This window comes from Anomalospiza imberbis, unplaced genomic scaffold (genome assembly GCF_031753505.1).
Source record: "Anomalospiza imberbis isolate Cuckoo-Finch-1a 21T00152 unplaced genomic scaffold, ASM3175350v1 scaffold_94, whole genome shotgun sequence".
NCBI lineage: Eukaryota > Metazoa > Chordata > Aves > Passeriformes > Viduidae > Anomalospiza > Anomalospiza imberbis.
In genome coordinates, this window is record NW_027100560.1 from 292797 (window position 1) to 314030 (window position 21234).

At 48.4% G+C, this 21234-nt stretch overlaps 1 protein-coding gene across 1 annotated transcript; it reads right to left on the bottom strand.

The window, feature by feature from the left end:
• Window positions 1-709: 709 nt before the first annotated feature.
• LOC137467994 (maestro heat-like repeat-containing protein family member 1) lies at window positions 710-21034 on the bottom strand. The gene is made up of 10 exons (XM_068179418.1): window positions 21029-21034; window positions 18899-19228; window positions 15710-15841; window positions 13170-13332; window positions 11480-11578; window positions 8838-8992; window positions 7597-7737; window positions 6545-6637; window positions 3739-3817; window positions 710-864 (listed from the first exon to the last, which is right to left on the bottom strand). Exons 1-10 carry the CDS (start codon window positions 21032-21034, stop codon window positions 710-712), a joined length of 1353 nt encoding a protein of 450 aa, XP_068035519.1.
• Window positions 21035-21234: the final 200 nt, after the last annotated feature.

The window sequence follows — 21234 nt, forward strand, 5'->3', positions numbered from 1 at the left end:
CCCATTAATTCCCCTATAAAAACCCCATAAATTCCCCTATAAATCTCCATTTAAACCCCATTAAATCCCCATAAAATCCCCATAAAATCCCCTATAAATCCCCTACAAAACCCCCATTAAATCCCCTATAAAAACCCCATAAAATCCCCTATAAATCCCCTATTAAAACCCAATAAAATCCCCTATAAAAACCCCATAAAATCCCCTATAAATCCCCAATAAATCCCCTATTAAAACCCCATAAAATCCCCTATAAAACCCCATAAAATCCCCTATAAATCCCCTATAAAAACCCCATTAATTCCCCTATAAAACCCTATAAATCCCCATAAAATCCCCTATAAATCCCCTATAAAAACCCCATAAAATCCCCTATAAATCCCCCATTAAAAGCCCATTAAATCCACTATAAATCCCCCATAAAATCCCCTATAAAACCCATAAAATCCCCTACAAATCCCCCATAAATCCCCTATAAAAACCCCATAAAATCCCCTATAAAAACCCCATTAAATCCCCTATAAAACCCCATAATATCCCCATAAAATCCCCTATAAATCCCCTACAAAACCCCCATAAAATCCCCTATAAATCCCCATAAAATCCCCTATAAATCCCCATAAAATCCCCTATAAATCCCCTATAAAAACCCCATTAAATCTCCTATAAAACCCCATAAAATCCCGATAAAATCCCCCATAAATCCCCATTAAATCCCCCCCAAACGCCCCAGTGGCTCCCGGCACTCACGGGCGCTGTTGAGGAGGTGGCGCAGCAGCAGCAGCGCCCCCACGCGGTGCCGCTCGGAACTGCAGGCCAGCCGCGGCAGCAGCCAGGCGGGCAGGCGCTCCGGGAAGGGCGCGGCTGGAAACGCGGGAAACCGGGAATTCCGGGAAAATCCGGGAATTCCGGGAAAATCCGGGAAAATCCCCGGGGTTTGGGGGGAAATAATGGCGTTTTAGGGAAAAATAATGGGTTTTTAGGGGAAAAAATCCCGGAGTTTTGGAGAGAAATAAGGGAATTTTAGGGGGAAATCCAGGGATTTCGGGGGAAATCCCGGAGTTTGGGGGAAAATCTGGGAATTTTGGGAAAATCCCCGAGGATTGGGGGGAAATAATGGGATTTTGGGGGAAAATAATGGGATTTTAGGGGAAAAAATCCCGGAGTTTTGGAGAGAAATAAGGGAATTTTGGGAGTCCCAGCCGCTCCGGGAAGGGCGCAGCTGGAAACGCGGGAAATCAGGAATTCTGGGAAAATCCGGGAATTTCGGGAAAATCCGGGAGGTTCGGGGGGAAATAATGGCGTTTTAGGGAAGAAATCCCGGAGTTTTGGAGAGAAATAAGGGGATTTGGGGAGTCGCGGCCGCTCCGGGAAGGGCGCGGCTGGAAACGCGGGGAAACCGGGAATTCGGGAAAATCGGGAATTCCGGGAAAATCCGGGAAAATCCCCGGGGTTTGGGGGGAAATAATGGCGTTTTAGGGAAAAAATCCCGGAGTTTTGGAGAGAAATAAGGGGATTTTGGGGAGCCGCAGCCGCTCCGGGAAGGGCGCGGCTGGAAACGCGGGGAAACCGGGAATTCCGGGAAAATCCCGGGAAAATCCGGGAATTCCGGGAAAATCGGGAGGTTCGGGGGGAAATAATGGCGTTTTAGGGAAAAAAACCCGGAGTTTTGGAGAGAAATAAGGGGATTTTGGGAGTCGCGGCCCGCTCCGGGAAGGGCGCGGCTGGAAACGCGGGAAACCGGGAATTCCGGGAAAATCCGGGAATTCCGGGAATTCCGGGAAAATCCCCGGGGTTTGGGGGGAAATAATGGCGTTTTAGGGGAAAATAATGGGTTTTTAGGGGAAAAAATCCCGGAGTTTTGGAGAGAAATATGGGAATTTTAGGGGGAAATCCAGGGATTTCGGGGGGAAATCCGGGAGTTGGGGGGAAAAACTGGGAATTTTGGGAAATCTCCGAGGATTGGGGGGAAATAATGGGATTTTGGGGGAAAATAATGGGATTTTAGGGGAAAAAATCCCGGAGTTTTGGAGAGAAATAAGGGGATTTTGGGAGTCGCGGCCGCTCCGGGAAGGGCGCGGCTGGAAACGCGGGGAAACCGGGAATTCCGGGAAAATCCCGGGAAAATCCGGGAATTCCGGGAAAATCCCCGGGGTTCGGGGGGAAATAATGCGTTTTAGGGAAAAATCCCGGAGTTTTGGAGAGAAATAAGGGGATTTTGGGAGTCGCGGCCGCTCCGGGAAGGGCGCGGCTGGAAACGCAGGAAACCGGGAATTCCGGGAAAATCCGGGAATTTCGGGAAAATCCCCGGGGTTTGGGGTGAAATAATGGGGTTTTGAGGGAAAATAATGGGGTTTTGGGGGAAAAATCCGGAGTTTTGGAGAGAAATAAGGGAATTTTAGGGGAAATCCAGGGATTTCGGGGGGAAATCTGGGAGTTTGGGGGAAATTCCGGGAATTCCGGGAAAATCCGGGAGGTTGGGGGGAAATAATGGCGTTTTAGGGGAAAATAATGGGGTTTTGGGGGGAAAAAAACCCGGAGTTTTGGAGAGAAATAAGGGAATTTTAGGGGGAAATCCAGGGATTTCGGGGGGAAATCCCGGAGTTTGGGGGAAAATCTGGGAATTTTGGGAAAATCCCCGAGGATTGGGGGGAAATAATGGGATTTTGGGGGAAAATAATGGGATTTTAGGGGAAAAAATCCCGGAGTTTTGGAGAGAAATAAGGGAATTTTGGGAGTCCCAGCCGCTCCGGGAAGGGCGCAGCTGGAAACGCGGGAGAATCGGGAATTCCGGGAAAATCCGGAATTTCGGGAAAATCCGGGAGTTTCGGGGGGAAATAATGGCGTTTTAGGGGAAAATAATGGGGTTTTGGGGGGAAAAAAACCCGGAGTTTTGGAGAGAAATAAGGGAATTTTGGGAGTCGCGGCCGCTCCGGGAAGGGCGCGGCTGGAAACGCGGGGAAACCGGGAATTCGGGAAAATCCCGGGAAAATCCGGGAATTCCGGGAAAATCCCGGGAAAATCCAGGAATTTCAGGAAAATTCAGGAGTTTTGGGAGGAAATTGCAGCATTTTGGGAAGGTCATGGGATTGGGGGAAAATCCAGGAGTTTGGGTGTGAAAATTCCTGGAATTTTGGGAAAAATCGTGAGATTTTTGAGGGAAAACCATGGGATTTTAGAAAAAAAAATGGAATTTTGGGGGAAATCTTTGATTTTTTGGGAAATCATGGAATTTTGGGTAAGAATCAGGGAATTTGGGGAAAAAAAATCTCAGAATTTTAGGAAAATTCGGGAGTTTGGGGGGAAAATTGCAGCATTTTGGGGAACATTCAGGGAATTTTGGAGGCGGAATTGTGGAATTTTGGGGTGAAAGGGAATTTTGAGGGTTAATTCCGAGAATTTGGGGGGGAAATTTTAAAATTCTGGGGGGAATTTGTGGAATTTTGGGAGGAGGTCAGGGAATTTTGGGGTTAAATCCGGGAATTTTGGGGGGAATTTGTGGAATTTTGGGAGGAGGTCAGGGAATTTTGGGGTTAAATCGGGAATTTTGGGGGGAATTTGTGGAATTTTGGAGGGAATCTGTCCAATTCTGGGGGGAATTTGTGGAATTTTGGGCAAAACCATGGAATTTTGAGGGAAAATTGCAGAATTTTGGGGGAGGAAGCAGGGAATTTTTTAGGAAAATCGGGGAACTGGGGGGGAATTTTGGGAATTTTGGGAATTTTGGGAGTTGCTCACCCAGGACGGAGAAGCAGCGCAGCAGCTCCGTGTGGTTCTTGGCGCTCGTGGGGACGCTGGGATCGGCCGGAGCGCAGATCTGAGGGGAAAAGGAGTGGAAAAATCCGGGAAAAATCCGGGAAAAATCCGGGAAAAATCCTGGGGAAAATGGGGGAAAATAGCCCAGAAAAATCCTGAGAAAACCTGGGGAAATCCTGGGAAAATCCTGGAAAAACCGGGGGGAAATAGCCCAGAAAAATCCTGAAAAAATCCTGGGGAAATCCTGGGAAAACCGGGGGAAAATAGCCCAGAAAAGTCCTGGAAAATCCAGAGAAAGTCCTGGGAAAAATCCCGGGAAAATCCCGGGAAAATCCTGGAAAAATCCTGGGAAAATCCCAGAAAAGTCCTGGAAAAACCTGGGAAAAATCCAGGGAAAATCCCGGGAAAATCCTGGAAAAACCGGGGGGAAATAGCCCAGAAAAGTCCTGGAAAATCCAGAGAAAGTCCTGGGAAAAAACCCGGGAAAATCCCAGGAAAATCCTGGAAAAATCCCAGGAAAATCCCAGAAAAATCCTGGAAAAACCTGGGGAAATCCGGGAAAATCCTGGAAAAATCCTGGGAAAATCCCAGAAAAGTCCTGGAAAAACCTGGGAAAAATCCAGGGAAAATCCCGGGAAAATCCTGGAAAAATCCGGGAAAATCCTGGAAAATCCTGGGAAAATCCTTGAAAAATCCTGGAAAAATCCTGAGAAAACCGGGGGAAAATCCCGGGAAAATCCTGGAAAAATCAGGGAAAAATGTCAGGAAAATCCCAGAAAAATCCAAAAAATGCGGGAAAATCCAGGGGAAATCCTGGAAAAATCCTGAGAAAACCAGGGGAAAATCCCAGGAAAATCCTGGAAAAATCCTGGGAAAATCCCAGAAAATTACCAGGAAAATCCCAGAAAAATCCTGGGATAATTCTGGTAAAATCCTGGAAAAATGTCAGGAAAACCCCAGAAAAATCCGGGAAAAATCTGGGGGAAATCCTGGAAAAATCCTGGAAAATTCCAGAAAAATGACAGAAAAATCAGGGGGAAATCCTGGAAAAAAAGGTGGAAAAATCCCGGAAAATCCTGGAAAAACCCTGGAAAATTACCAGGAAAATCCCAGAAAAATCCTGGGATAATTCTGGAAAAATCCGGGAAAATGTCAAGAAAATCCCGGAAAAATCCCCCAAAAATGTGGGAAATTCCAGGGGAAAAATCCTGGGAAAATCACAGGAAAATCCCAGAAAAATGCGGGAAAATCCGGGGAAATCCTGGGAAAATCCAGGAAAAATTAATGAAAAATCCTGGAAAAATCCAGGAAAAATCTGGGCAAAATCCTTTAAAAATCCTCCAAAAATCAGGAAAAATCTGGGATAAACCCAGAAAAATTCCTGGAAAATTTCACAAAAAAACCCAGAAAAATCCTGGGAAAAATCCTTTAAAAATCATGAAAAAACTCAGGAAAAATTCAGGAAAAATCCAGGAAAAATCCCAGAAAAAAATCCAGAAAAATCCAGGAAAAATCCCAGAAAAAAATCCAGAAAAATCCAGGAAAAATCTCAGAAAAAATCCAGGAAAAATCCGGGAAATATCCAGGATAAATCCGGGATAAATCCAGGAAAAATCCGGGCTAAATCTGGGCTAAATCCAGGAAAAATCAGGAAAAATCCGGGCTAAATCCAGGATAAATCCAGGAAAAATCCGAGCTAAATCTGGGCTGAATCCAGGAAAAATCTGGGCTAAATCCGTGCTAAATCCAGGCTAAATCCGGGCTAAATCTGGGCTAAATCCAGGCTAAATCCGGGCTAAATCCGGGCTGAATGCAGAATAAATCTGGGCTAAATCCGTGCTAAATTCAGGCTAAATCCAGGCTAAATCTGGGCTAAATCCAGGAAAAATCCAGGAAGAATCCGGGCTAAATCCGGGCTAAATCCGGGCTAAATCTGGGCTGAATGCAGGATAAATCTGGGCTAAATCCGGGCTAAATCCGGGCTAAATCCGGGCTAAATCCAGGATAAATCCGTACTAAATGTGAGCTAAATCAAGGCTAAATCCGGGCTGAATCCAGGATAAATCCGTACTAAATGTGAGCTAAATCAAGGCTAAATCCGGGCTAAATCCAGGCTAAATCCATGCTAAATTCGGGCTGAATCCAGGAAATATCTGGGCTAAATCCGGGCAAAATCTGAGAAATATCCGGGCTAAATCCGGGCTGAATTCGGGCTAAATCCGGGCTAAATCTGGACTGAATGTGGGCTAAATCCGGGCTAAATCCAGGATAAATCCGGACTAAATGTGAGCTAAATCTAGGCTAAATCCGGGCTGAATCCAGGCTAAATCCAGGATAAATCCGGACTAAATGTGAGCTAAATCCAGGCTAAATCCGGGCTAAATCCGGGCTAAATCCAGGATAAATCCGGACTAAATGTGAGCTAAATCTAGGCTAAATCCGGGCTGAATCCAGGCTAAATCCAGGATAAATCCGGACTAAATGTGAGCTAAATCCAGGCTAAATCCGGGCTGAATCCAGGCTAAATCCAGGATAAATCCGGACTAAATGTGAGCTAAATCAAGGCTAAATCCGGGCTGAATCCAGGCTAAATCAAGGATAAATCCGGACTAAATGTGAGCTAAATCAAGGCTGAATCCGGGCTGAATCCAGGCTAAATCCAGGATAAATCCGGACTAAATGTGAGCTAAATCCGTGCTGAATCCGGGCTGAATCCGGAGCGCTCGGGGACGCGCCGGCGCGGCACGCCGTTCCGAAGGGACGCAGAATTGCGGCCGGGATCGCCCACCTGGGCCAGCAGCGCCGCCAGCAGCGGCTCCAGCTGCGCCTCCAGGCTGCGGCTCCCGACGGCCACCGAGGACTCCAGGATCTGGCACAGGCTCTGCCAAAAACAGCGGGAAAATGCCGAAATCCGGGGAAAGGGGGAAAACGGGGGCGTCCAGGAAGAACTGGGGGGAAACTGGGGGGAAACGCGGGGAAAACCGCGGGGAAATTGGGGGAAAATGGGGGGCAGTTGGGGGAAAACTGTGGGGGGAAATTGGGGAAAACTGAGGGGGGAAACTGGGGGGAAAATTGGGGAGAAATTTGGGAAAAACTGGGGGAAAACGCAGGGAAAACTGGGGGGAAAATGGGGAAAAATGGGGGGGAAATTGGGGAAAACTGCGGGGAATTTGAGAGAAACTGAGGGAAAATTGGGGAAAACTGGGGGGAAATTGGGGAAAAAACTGGGAGGAATTTGGGGGAAAACTGTGGGGGGAAATTGGGGAAAACTGGGGGGAAAATTGGGGAGAAATTTGGGAAAAACTGGGGGAAAATGCAGGGAAAACTGGGGGGAAAATGGGGAAAACTGCGGGGAATTTGGGGAAAACTGGGGGGAATTTGAGAGAAACTGAGGGAAAATTGGGGAAAACTGGGGGGAAATTGGGGAGAAATTTGGGAAAAACTGGGGGAAAATGCGGGGAAAACTGGGGGGAAAATGGGGAAAACTGGGGGGGGGAATTGGGGAAAATTGGGGAAAAACAGGGCGGGGGGAATTGGGGAAAATTGGGGGAAAAACTGGGGGGAAAATTGGGGAAAAACTGGGGGGGAAATTGGGAAAAAACTGGGGAGAAATTGGGGAAAACTGGGGGGGAAATTGGGGGAAAACTGGGGGGAAAATAAGGAAAATGGGGTAAAATGAGGGGAAAACGGAGGTGAGAGGAAAAATGGGAGGAATTCAGGAAAAAATTGGGAAAAATCTGGGAAAAACCCAGGAAAAATCCAGGGAAAATCTGGGGAAAACCCAGAAAAATCCCGGGAAATCCCCGGCAAAGGCCGAGCTTTGGGCAGGGATTCGGGCACCTTGGAGATGGGAAAGGGCTCCGGGTGTTTGCGGTAGAGGCCGAGGACGGCGGGCAGGAGCTTCGGGAGCTGCTCCTCCAGCTGCTCCCCGGAGATCAGGGAGCTCATGGGGCCCAGCGCCTCCAGCGCCGCCAGCCGCACCTGGAACCCGGGGAAAGAGCGGGGGAAACGCCGGAATTGCGGGAAATCCCGGAAAATCCCAAATTCCAGCGGGAAAGGCCAGAATTCCAGCGGGAGATTGCGGAAAACAGCGGGAAAATCCTGAATTCCAGTGGGAAAATCCTAACGTCCCCATATCCCAATATCCCAATGTCACAATGTCCCAATATCCCAGTGTCCCAATATCCTGATATCCCACTGTCCCAATATCCCACTGTCCCAATGTCCCAATATCCCAGTGTCCCAATGTCCCAATGTCCCGATATTCCAATATCCCAATGTCCCGATATCCCAATGTCCCGATATCCCAGTGTCCCAATGTCCCAATGTCCCAATATCCCAATGTCCCCATATCCCAATGTCCCAATATCCCAGTGTCCCAATGTCCCAATGTCCCAATGTCCCAATATCCCAATGTCCCAATGTCCCAATGTCCCGATATCCCGATATCCAATGTCCCAATATCCCAATATCCCAATATCCCAATGTCCCAATGTCCCAATATCCCAACGTCCCAACGTCCCAATGTCCCAATATCCCAATGTCCCAATATCCCAATGTCCCAATGTCCCAATATCCCAATGTCCCAATGTCCCAATGTCCCAATGTCCCAATGTCCCAATATCCAATATCCCAATATCCCAATATCCCAACGTCCCAATGTCCCAATATCCCAATATCCCAATGTCCCAATATCCCAATATCCCAATGTCCCAATATCCCAATATCCCAATATCCCGATATCCCACTATCCCACTTGTCCCATTGTCCCAATCCCAACTGCAATCCTCAAACCTCAAACCCCAATCCTGATCCCAAACCCGAAACCCCATTCCCACCTTCCCGTCGCGGCCGTGCAGCCGTCCCTGATCCCAAACACCGATCCCAAAACCCCAATCCCAAATCCCAAATCCCGATCCCAATCCCAAATCCCGATCCCAATCCCACCTTCCCGTCGCGGCCGTGCAGCCGTCCCTGATCCCCAACCCCAAATCCCAAATCCCAAATCCCGATCCCGATCCCGATCCCGATCCCAAATCCCAAATCCCGATCCCAATCCCAAATCCCGACCCCGCTCCCACCTTCCCGTCGCGGCCGTGCAGCCACTGCAGGCTCAGGAGGTCGAAGGCGGCTCCGAGCTCGGGCGCGAAGGCGTCGCCGCGGATCGTGGGGTCGGGCGCCTGCGCCTGCCCCGCCGCCGCGTACTCCTGGACGCTCTCGCTGAACCGCTGCAGCGCTGCCGGAAATTCCAGCGACTCCGGGAATTTTTGGGGAATTTTTGGGGGATTTTTGGGAATTTTGGGGAATTTTGGGGAATTTTTGGGGAATTTTGCTCGGGGGCTGCTCCCGCCCGACCGCGTACTCCTGGACGCTCTCGCTGAACCGCTGCAGCGCTGCCGGGATTCCGGGAATTTTGGGATTTTGGGGGATTTTGGGGGAATTTTTCGGGATTTTTTGGGGATTTTTGAAGAATTTTGGGGATTTTTTTGGGAATTTTCGTGAATTTTTCGGGGATTTTTTGGGGATTTTTTGGGGAATTTTTGGGGATTTTTGGGAATTCTGGGGATTTTTGGGGAATTTTTGGGCAATTTTGGCGATTTTTGGGGATGTTTTCGGGAATTTTTTGGGATTTTTGGGGAATTTTTTGGGAATTTTGGGGATTTTTTGGGATTTTTTGGGGAATTTTGCTCGGGGGCTGCTCCCGCCCGACCGCGTACTCCTGGATGTTCTCGCTGAACCCCGGCAGCGCTGCCGGGATTCCGGGAATTTTGGGATTTTTGGGGAATTTTTGGGGAATTTTTGGGGATTTTTTGGGAATTTTTTTGGGGATTTATGGGGAATTTTTGGATGATTTTGCTCGGGGCCGCTCCCACCCAACCGCGTACTCCTGGATGTTCTCGCTGAACCGCTGCAGCGCTGCCGGGATTCCGGGAATTTTGGGGATTTTTGGGGAATTTTTGGGGATTTTGGGGGAATTTTGGGGGAATTTTTGGGGATTTTTGAAAGATTTTGGGGATTTTTTTGGGAATTTTCGTGAATTTTTCGGGGATTTTTTGGGGATTTTTTGGGGAATTTTTGGGGATTTTTGGGAATTCTGGGGATTTTTGGGGAATTTTTGGGCAATTTTGGCGATTTTTGGGGATGTTTTCGGGAATTTTTTGGGGATTTTTGGGGAATTTTTTGGGAATTTTGGGGAATTTTTTGGGATTTTTTTGGGAATTTTGGGGGTTTTTTGGGGAATTTTGCTCGGGGGCTGCTCCCACCCAACCGCGTACTCCTGGACGCTCTCGCTGAACCGCGGCAGCGCTGCCGGAAATTCCAGCGACTCCGGGAATTTTTGGGGATTTTTTGGGATTTTTTTGGAATTTTGGGGATTTTTTGGATGATTTTGCTCGGGGGCTGCTTCCGCCCAACCGCGTACTCCTGGATGTTCTCGCTGAACCCCGGCAGCGCTGCCGGGATTCCGGAATTTTGGGGACTTTTGGGGATTTTTGGGGAATTTTTGGGATTCTTGGGGAATTTTTGGGGATTTTTTTGGGAATTTTTGGGGATTTTTTTGGGAATTTTTGGGGGATTTTCAGAGGATTTTTCTCGGGGGCTGCTCCCTCCCTGCCGCCGCGTACTCCTGGACGCTCTCGCTGAACCGCGGCAGCGCTGCCGGGAGTGCCGGAATTCCGGGAATTTTGGGGATTTTTGGGGAATTGTTGGGATTTTTGGGGAATTTTGGGGATTTTTTGGGATTTTTGGGAATTCTGGGATTTTTGGGGAATTTTTGGGCAATTTTGGCGATTTTTGGGGATGTTTTCGGGAATTTTTGGGGATTTTTTGGAATTTTCGTGAATTTTTGGGAATTTTTTGGGAATTTTGGGGATTTTTTGGGAATTTTTGGGGATTTTTGGGGGATTTTTTGGGAATTTTTGGGATTTTTTGGATGATTTTGCTCGGGGGCCGCTCCCTCCCCGCCGCGTACTCCTGGACGCTCTCGCTGAACCGCTGCAGCGCGGCCAAAAATTCCAGCAATTCCGGGATTTTGGGGGATTTGGGGGTTTTTTTTTGGGAATTTTTGGGAAATTTTGGGATTTTTAGGGAATTTTGGGGATTTTTTTGGGACTTTTTGGTGAATTTTGGGGACTTTTGGGGAATTCTGGGGATATTTGGAGATTTTTTTTGGAATTTTTGGGACTTTTTCCAGGTTTTTTTGGGTATTTTCCCGGGTATTTTTGGGATTTTTCCCAGGTTTTCGTGGGGATTTTCCCGGGTATTTTTCGGATTTTTCCCAGGTTTTATTGGGGATTTTCCCAGGTTCTTTTGGGGATTTTCCCGGGAATTTTTGAGGATTTTCCCATATTTTTTTTGGGATTTTTCCCAGGTTTTTTTGGGTATTTTCCCGGGTATTTTTGGGATTTTCCCCAGGTTTTAGTGGGGATTTTCCCAGGTTCTTTTGGGACTTTCCGGGTGTTTTGGGGATTTTTCCTGGGTTTTTTTGGGATTTTTCCTGGTTTGTTTTTTTTTTTCTTTCACGGGGTTTTTGGGGATTTTTTCCGGGTGTTTTTGTGATTTTTTTCCAAGTTTTTTTGGGAATTTTTCCTGTGTTTTGGGGGGAATTTTTCCCGGTTTTTTGGGAGACTTTTTCCCGGGTTTTTTGGAATTTTTCCCGGGTTGCTTTGGAATTATTTCCTGGTTTTTTTTGGGGATCTTTCGGGTTTTTTTTGGGAATTTTTACCGTAGCAGAGCGCGCATTTCATGGAATCCGCCCGGGCCGTTCCCAGCAGGGGCACGAGCGTGCCCAGGATGGAGCTCAGGAACGGAACCATCCCGAAAACTTGGGAAAAACAACGGGAAAAGGGTCAGGGACACGGAATTCCCCGCTGCGAAAACTCCCCGTGGAATTCGGCCCCAACTCCAAAATTCCGGCCCCAAACCCCAAATTCCCAGCCCCAAATCCCAAAATCCAGTTCCAGATCCCAAAAATCTGGCCCCAAACCCAAAATTCCAGCTTGAAATCCCAAAATCCCGGCTGCAAATCCCAAAATTCCCCTCCTAAACCCCAAAACACCAGTTTGAAATCCCAAAGTTCCAGCTCCAGATCCCAAAATTCCAGCCCCAAATCCCAAAATTCCAGCTCCAATCCCAAATCCCAGCCCCAAATCCCCAAAATTCCAGCCCCAAATCCCAAAATTCCAGCCCCAATCCCAAATTTCAGCCCCAAATCCCAAAATTCCAGCCCCAATCCCAAATTCCAGTCCCAAATCCCGAATTCCACCCCCAAATCCAAATTCCGGTTTCCGATCCCAAATTCCAGCCCCAAATCCCAAAATTCTCTCATTTTCCCACGTTATTCCCGGATTTTTTCCCGCCTTTTTTCAGATTAATTCCTGGATTTTTCCCGCTTTTCCTGGCAGAATTCCCGGATTTTTTCCCGCCTTTTCCTGGATTTTTTCCCGCCTTTTTCCGCATTATTCCCTGAACTTTGCCCCCTTTCTCTGGCATAACTCCCAGACTTTTCCCCACAGCATTCCCGGATTTTTTCTGATTTTCCCAGTGAAATTCCCGGATTTTTTCCCGCTTTTCCTGGCATCATTCCCGGATTTTTTCCCGCACTTTCCCGCATCATTCTCGGATTTTTTCCGGGATTATTCCGGGTTTTTCCCCGCATTTTCCCGGATTTTTTTCCTGCTATTCCTGGCATCATTCCCAGATTTTTCCCTGGATTATCCCGGATTTTTCCCCGCATTTTTCCTGGATTTTTTCTTGCTTTTCCCACATTATTCCCAGATTTTTTCCTGGACCATCCCGGGTTTTTTCCCGCGCTTTCCTGCATTTTTCCTGGATTTTTTCCTGCTTTTCCTGGCAGAATTCCCGGATTTTTTCCCGCCTTTTCCGCATTATTCCCTGAACTTTTCCCCCTTTCCCCGGCATAACTCCCGGATTTTTTCCCAGCATTATTCCCTGATTTTTCCTGGATCATCCTGGGTTTTTCCCGCACTTTCCCGCATTTTTCCTGGATTTTTTCCTGCTTTTCCACATCATTCCTGGATTTTTCCCTGGACCACCCTGGGTTCTTCCCCGCGCTTTCCTGGATTTCCCCTGCCTTTCGGGGCAGAATTCCCGGAATCTTTCCCGCTTTTCCCACATCATTCCCGGATTTTTCCTTGGACCATCCCAGGTTTTCCCCCATGCTTTCCCGCATTTCCTCTGCCTTTCCTGGCAGCATTCCCGGATTTTTCCCTGGACCATCCCGGGTTCTTCCCCGCATTTCCCCTGCCTTTCCGGGCAGAATTCCCGGATTTTTCCCTGGACCATCCCGGGTTCTTCCCGCGCTTTCCCGGATTTTCCCCTGCCTTTCCGGGCAGAATTCCCGGATCCGTTCCCCGGCGGAAATTGCGGGACGTCTCCGTTTTGCGGGCGCTCACCGTTGGCCGCCGCCAGGTCGGCGAGGGCGCGGATGACCCCGGGCTGGGGCAGAATTCCGGGCGGGAATTTGCGCAGCAGCTGCTCCAGCACCGGGCCCGGGAAGCGCCGGCCCAGCTCGGCCAGGACGGCGCCGGCCGCCTCCTGCCATTCCCACGGCGGCTCCTGCAATTCCCGGCCGAAAAAAAAAGAACGGGAATCAAAGGGGGGAAATCCCGGGAAACAACAGCCCGGGAGCCAAGCTGGGCAGCGGAGCCCAGGGGAAAATCACAGGGAGGAAGCGGGGGAAAAATCCCGGGGGGAAAATATCCCGGGAAAATATCCCGGGGAAAATATCCTGGGGAAAAATATCCTGGGAAAAATATCCTGGGGAAAATATCCTGGGGAAAATCCCAGGAGAAAAATCACAAGGAAAAATCCTGGGGAAAAAAAAGTCTCAGGGAAAAATTCCAGGGAAAAATCCCAGGGGAAAAGTCCCCGAGGGAAAATCCCGGGGGGAAAATCCCAGGGAAAATATTCCAGGAAAAATATCCTGGGGAAAATCCCAGGAGAAAAATCACAGGGAAAAATCCTGGGGAAAAAAGTCTCAGGGAAAAATTCCAGGGAAAAATCCCAGGGGAAAAGTCCCCGAGGGAAAATCCCGGGGGGAAAATCCCAGGGAAAATATCCTGGGGAAAATATCCCGGGAAAAATATCCTGGGAAAAATATCCTGGGAAAAATATCCTGGGAAAAATATCCTGGGAAAATCCCAGGAGAAAAATCACAGAGAAAAATCCTGGGGAAAAAAAAAGTCTCAGGGAAAAATTCCAGGGGAAAATCCCAGGGGGAAAATTCCGGGGAAAATATCCCGGGGAAAATATCCTGGGAAAAATATCCCACGGAGAATATCCTGGGAAAATCCAGGGCGAAAAATCACAGGGAAAAATCCCGGGGGAAAAATCACAGGGGAGAAGTCCCAGGAAAAATATCCTGGGAAAAAAATCCTGGGGAAAATATCCTGGGGAAATCCAGGGAGAAAAATCGCAGAGGAAAATCCTGGGAAAAAAAATCCAGGGAAAAATCCCGGGGGAGAAGTCTTAGGAAAAATATCCGAGGAAAAATATCCTGGGAAAATATCCTGGAGAAATCCAGGGAGAAAAATCACAGGGAAAAATCCTGGGGGGAAAAAGAAAATCTCAGGGGAAAATCCCAGGGGAAAAGTCCCAGGGGGAAAATCCCGGGGAAAATATCCTGGGAAAAATATCCTGGAGAAATCCACGGAGAAAAATCACAGGGGAAAATCCTGGGAAAAAAATCCAGGAAAAAATCCCAGGGGAAAAATCCCAGGGGAAAAATCCTGGGGGAAAAATCCCAGGGAAAAATCCAGGGAAAAAAAAATCCCAGGAAAAAAAATCCTGGGAAAAATCCAGGGAGAAAAATCCCGGGACAAGAATCCGGGGGAAAAAATCCTGGGGAAAAAATCCCAGGAAAAAAAATCCTGGGAAAAATCCAGGGAGAAAAATCCCGGAAAAAAAATCCCAGGGAAGAAATGCCAGGAATGATCCCAACCCCAAATCCTGATTTCCCGGGAAGCGCAGCCTGGAATTCTGGGATTTGGAATCAGAGCTCTGGCATTTGGGATCGGGGATTGGGAAATCCGGGATTTGGGACTGGGAATTTCCGGGATCTGGGATTTGGGATTGGGATCCAGGGTTTGGGATTTGGGACGGGAATTCCGGGATTTCGAATCACGGTTACCTTGGAGTTGGGATTTCTGGGATTTGGGAATTCCGGGATTTGGGAATTCTGGGATCTGGGATTCAGGAATTCCAGGATTTGGGAATTCTGGGATTTGATATCATGGTTACCTTGGATTTGGGAATTCCGGGATTTTGGATCGCGGTTACCTTGGATTTGGGAATTCTGGGAGTTGGGAATTCTGGGATTTGGGAATTTGGGAATTGGAGGATTTGGTACTTGGGATGGGATTTGGGATGGGAATTCCAGGATTTGGGAATTCCGGGATTTAGGATTTGGGAATTCCGGGACCTGGGAATTCCGGGAGTTGGGAATTCTGGGATTTGGGAATTCGGTGATTTGGGAGTTCCGGGGTCGGGGATTTGGATCCAGGATTTGGGATTGGGGAATTCCGGGATTTGGGAATTCCGGGATTCGGGAATTCCGGGATTGGGTTGACCTTGCTCCTGCCCATCTCGTGGGCCGCCAGGCATGGAATTCCGGGATTCGGGAAATCTGGGATTTGGGAATTCCAGGATTTTGTGATTTGGGAATTCCGGGATTTGGGAATTCCAGTATTTGGGAAATCTGGTATTTAGGAATTTTTGGATGGGAATTCTGGGATTTGGGATTGGGATTCAGGATTGGGGATTCAGGAATTCCGGGCTCACCTTGCTCCTGCCCATCTCGTGGGCCGCCAGGGATGGAATTCCGGGATTTGGGAATTCTGGGATTTTGTGATTTGGGAATTCTGGGATTTGGGAATTCCGGGATTTGGGAATTCCGGGATTCGGGAATTCCGGGATTCGGGAATTCCAGGCTCACCTTGCTCCTGCCCATCTCGTGGGCCGCCACGGCGATGGCGGCGGCGGCGGCGCCCGGGCCCAGCTCCGGGAGGCGGCTCCGGATCACGGCGCCCATGGAGCGCAGGATCAGCACCCGCGAGGGCCAGGGCAGCTGCGGGGCCCAAAAAACGGGAAAAATCGGGAATTCGGGGTGGGGAAAATGGGAAAAATGGGAAAATGGGAACAAGAAAAAATGGGAAAATGGGAAAAATGGGAAAAATGGGAAATGGAGCGCAGGATCAGCACCCGCCAGGGCCAGGGCAGCTGCGGGGCCCAAAAAACGGGAAAAATCGGGAATTCGGGGTGGGGAAAATGGAGAAAAATGGGAAAAATGGGAACAAGGAAAAATGAGAAAATGGGAAAAATGGGAAAAATGGGAAATGGAGCGCAGGATCAGCACCCGCCAGGGCCAGGGCAGCTGCGGGGCCCAAAAAACGGGAAAAATCGGGAATTCGGGGTGAGGAAAATGGGAAAAATGGGAAAATGGGAACAAGAAAAAATGGGAAAATGGGAACAAGAAAAAATGGGAAAATGGGAAAAATGGGAAAAATGGGATTGAGAAAAATGGGAAAATGGGATTGAGAAAAATGGGAAAAGGAGCACAGGATCAGCACCCGCCAGGGCCAGGGCAGCTGCGGGGCCCAAAAAACGGGAAAAATCGGGAATTCGGGGTGGGGAAAATGGGAAAAATGGGAAAAATGGGAACAAGAAAAAATGGGAAAATGGGAAAAATGGGAAAAATGGGATTGAGAAAAATGGGAAAATGGGATTGAGAAAAATGGGAAATGGAGCGCAGGATCAGCACCCGCCAGGGCCAGGGCAGCTGCGGGGCCCAAAAAACGGGAAAAATCGGGAATTCGGGGTGGGAAAATGGAGAAAAATGGGAACAAGGAAAAATGGGAAAATGGGAAAAATGGGATTGAGAAAAATGGGAAAATGGGAAAATGGGAAAAATGGGATTGAGAAAAATGGGAAAATGGGATTGAGAAAAATGGGAAAAGGAGCACAGGATCAGCACCCGCCAGGGCCAGGACAGCTGTGGGGCCCAAAAAACGGGAAAAATCGGGAATTCGGGGTGGAAAAAATGGGAAACATGGGAAAATGGGAGAATGGAAATAGGAAAAGGAAACTGGGAACAGGAATTCCTGGGAAAATCCCACACCCAAACCCTTCCCAAACCCCAGGAAATCCCCAAAAATTCCCCAGAATTCCCAGAAATTCCAAGAAAACCCCCCAAAATTTCCCAAAAAATCCCCAGAAATCCCAGAAAATTTCCCCAAAAATCCCTGGAAAATTCCCCAAAATCCGCCCCAAAAATCCCTGGATAATCCCAAAAAATCTGCCAAAGACCCCCCCAAAATTCCCAGAAAATCTCCAAAAATCCTCCCAAAAATCCCCAAAAAACTCCCAAAAATTCCCAGAAAATCCAAAAAAACTCCTCCAAAATCCTCCAAAATTCCCAGAAAACCCCAGAAAATCCCCAAAAATTCTTCCAAAAATCCCCAAGTCCCAAAAAAATCCTCCAAAGACCCCCCAGAAATCCTCCAAAAATCCCCAAAAATCCCCACAATTCCCAGAACATCCCCAAAAATCCCCAGAAAACTCCGAAAATCCCAAAAAAATCCCCCAAAATCCCCAGAAAATCCAAAAAAATTCCCAGAAAACTCCAAAAATTCAAAAAAAATCCCCAGAAAATCTCAAAAATCCCCTGAAAATCCCAACAAATCCCCAAGGAAACCTCCGAAAATCCCCAAAACCCCCTAAAAATCCCCCAAAATCTCCAGAAAACTCTGAAAAATCCCAAAAAATGCCCAGAATAATCCGAAAAATCCCCAGATAATCCCCAAAGAATCACCACAAAAAATCCCCCCAAAAACACCAGAAAACTCCCCAAAAGTCCCCAAAAATCCCCAAAAATCCCAAAATCCCCCAGAAATTCCCAAAAACTGCCCAGAAATTCCCAAACATCCACAGAAACCCCCCCAAAATCCCCAGAAATTCCCCAAACTCCCCAGAAAACCCAAAAAAATCCCCAAAATGCCCCCAACCTCCCCAGAATTTCCCCAAAAATCCCCAAAAATCCCCAGAAATTCTCAAAAATCCGCAGAAAACTCAAAAAAACTCCCCAGCAAACTACCCAAAAATCCCCAAAAATCTCCAAAACTCCCCAAAAAATCCCCAATTCCCCCCAAAATTCCCAGAAATTCCAAATACTCCCCAGAAATTCCCAAAACTCCCCAAAAAATCCCCAAAATCCCCAGAAATCCCAAATAATCCCCAAAGTCCCCCAAAAACCCCAGAAATCCCAAAAATCCCCAGAAACCCCCCCAAAAAATCCCCAAAAACCTCAGAAATCCCAAATAATCCCCAAAACCCCCTCCAAAACTCCCCAAAAAATCCCCAGAAATCCCAAATAATCCTCAGAAATCCACAAAAATCCCTAGAAAATCCAAAAAAACTCCCCGGAAATTCCCAAAAATCCCCAGAAACCCCTCAAAAAAAATCCCCAAACACTCCCCAAAATCCTCAAAAATCCCAAATAATCCCCAGAACCCCCCCAAAAATCCCAAAAAAATCCCCAAAAATCCTCAGAAATCCCCAAAAATCCTTAGAAAATCCCAAAACCCCCCAGAAATTCCCAAATAATCCCCAGAAATCCCCCCAGAAATCCCCAAAAATCCCTAGAAAATCCCCAGAAATCCCCAAAAATCCCTAGAAAATCCCAAAACCCCTCAGAAATTCCCAAATAATCCCCAGAAATCCCCAAAAATCCCTAGAGAATCCCAAAAACCCCCAGAAATTCCCAAATAATCCCCAGAAATCCCCCCAAAAACCCAAATAATCCCCAGAAATACCCTAAAAATCCCCCCAAAAATCCCCAAAATCCCAAATAATCCCCAGAAATCCCCCCAAAAATCCCCCAAAAAACCCCAAAATCCCCAGAAATCCCCCAAAAATCCCCAAAAAAACCCAAAAATCCCCAGAAATCCCCCCAAAAATCCCCAAAAAAACCCCAAAATCCCCAGAAATCCCCCAAAAATCCCTTAAAAATCCCCAAAAATCCCCAGAAATCCCTAGAAAATCCCCAAAACTCCCCAAAAATCCCCAAACTCCCCAAACCCCGGAAGTCCCGGGCTCCGCGGGCGCGGTGCCGGCCCCGGGCGCGCACCCGCTCCCGCTCCCGCAGGAACTCGGCGCAGCTCCCGAGCGTCTCCTCGGGCTCCGCGTCCCCGAGCGCGGCCAGCGCCGCCCGCAGCTGCTCCCGCACGGCCGCGGGGCCCGGCTCCGCTCCCGGCTCCGCTCCCGGCTCCGCTCCCGGTCCCGGTCCCGGCTCCGGTCCCGGCTCCGGCTCCGCGCTCGCCTCCAGCAGCGCCCGCGCCAGCCCTGGGACGGCCACGAACCGCGGCTGCGGCTCCCGCACCGCCCCGGCCTCGACCGCCAGCCGCCCCCCAAAGTTCCCCAAACCGCCCCAATTCCCCTCTATTGCCCCAATTTCCCTCTATTGCCCCAATTCCCCTCTATTGCCCCAATTTCCCTCTATTGCCCCAATTTCCCTCTATTGCCCCAATTCCCCTCTATTGCCCCAATTTCCCTCTATTGCCCCAATTCCCCTCTATTGCCCCAATTTCCCTCTATTGCCCCAATTCCCCTCTATTTCCTGCACCGCCCCGGCCTCGACCGCCAGCCGCCCCCCAAAATTCCCCAAACTGCCCCAATTCCCCCTTTTTCCACCAACTTCCCCAAACTGCCCCAATTTCCCTCTACTTCCCCAATTTCCCTCTATTTCCCTAATTTCCCCAAACTGCCCCAATTTCCCCCTTTTTCCACCAACTTCCCCAAACTGCCCCAATTCCCCTCTATTGCCCCAATTCCCCTCTATTTCCCCAATTTCCCCAAACTGCCACAATTTCCCCCTTTTTCCACCAACTTCCCCAAACTACCCCAATTTCCCTCTATTGCCCCAAACTGCCCCAATTTCCCTCTATTGCCCCAATTTCCCCAAACTGCCCCAATTCCCCTCTATTTCCCCAATTTCCCTCTATTGCCCCAATTCCCCTCTATTTCCCCAATTCCCCTCTATTTCCCCAATTTCCCTCTATTTCCAACAACGCCCCGGCCTCGTCCGCCAGCCGCCCCCCAAAATTCCCCAAACCGCCCCAATTCCCTTCTATTGCCCCAATTTCCCAAACTGCCCCAATTCGCCTCTATTGCCCCAATTTCCCTCTATTGCCCCAAACTGCCCCAATTCCCCTCTATTTCCCCAATTCCCCTCTATTTCCCCAATTTCCCTCTATTTCCCCAATTCCCCTCTATTTCCCCAATTCCCCTCTATTGCCCCAATTCCCCTCTATTTCCCCAATTTCCCTCTATTTCCAACAACGCCCCGGCCTCGTCCGCCAGCCGCCCCCCAAAATTCCCCAAACTGCCCCAATTTCCCTCTATTTCCCCAATTTCCCTCTATTTCCCCAAACTGCCCCAATTCCCCTCTATTGCCCCAATTTCCCTCTATTTCCCCAAACTGCCCCAATTTCCCCCTATTTCCCCAATTTCCCTCTATTGCCCCAATTTCCCCCTATTTCCCCAATTCCCCTCTATTTCCCCAATTTCCCTCTATTTCCAACAATGCCCTGGCCTCGTCCGCCAGCCGCCCCCCAAAGTTCCCCAAACTGCCCCAATTCCCCTCTATTGCCCCAAACTGCCCCAATTTCCCTCTATTGCCCCAATTTCCCTCTATTTCCCCAATTTCCCTATATTTCCCCCTCTTCCCGAATTTCCCGCTATTTCCCACACCGCCCCGGCCTCCTCCACCAGCTGCCTCCCGAATTCCCCCTTTTCCCCCAATTTTCCCTCTATTTTTCACCTTTTCCCCCAATTTTTCCTGTATTTTCCCCCTTTTTTCAGATTTTTCCCCTCTATTTTTCCCTTTCCCCCAATTTTTCCCTTTTCCCCCAATTTTCCCTCTATTCTTCCCTTTCCCCCCCAATTTTTCCCTTTTTCCCCTCTATTTTCCCCAATTTTCCTAATTTTTCCCGATTTTTCCCTTTTATCCCTCTGTTTTTCCTCAATTTTCCCTCTATATTCCCCATTTCCCCTCTATTTTTCCCTCTCTTTTTCCATCTGTTTTCCCTTTTCCCCTCTATTTCCCCTTTTTTCCCTGTTTTCCCCTTTTTTTTCTCCATTTCCCCCTTTTTTCCAATTTTTTCTCTTTTTTGCTCTGTTTTTCCTCCCTTTTTTCCTTTTTTTTTCCCCCTTTTTTCCCATTTTCCCCAATTTTCCCTCTGTTTTTCCTTTTTTTTACCTCCATTTTCCAATTTTCCCCAACTTGTTCTAGTTTTCCCCAAAATTCTTCCACCATTTTTCCCTTTTCCCATTTTCTCCTCTGCTTTTTTCCTTTCCCCCTTTTCCCCCAATTTTTTCTTCCATTTTTCCACTTTTTCCCCAAATTTTCCCAGTTTTTTCCTCCATTTTCCCCACTTTATTGCCAATTTTCCCTTTCTTTCCCGA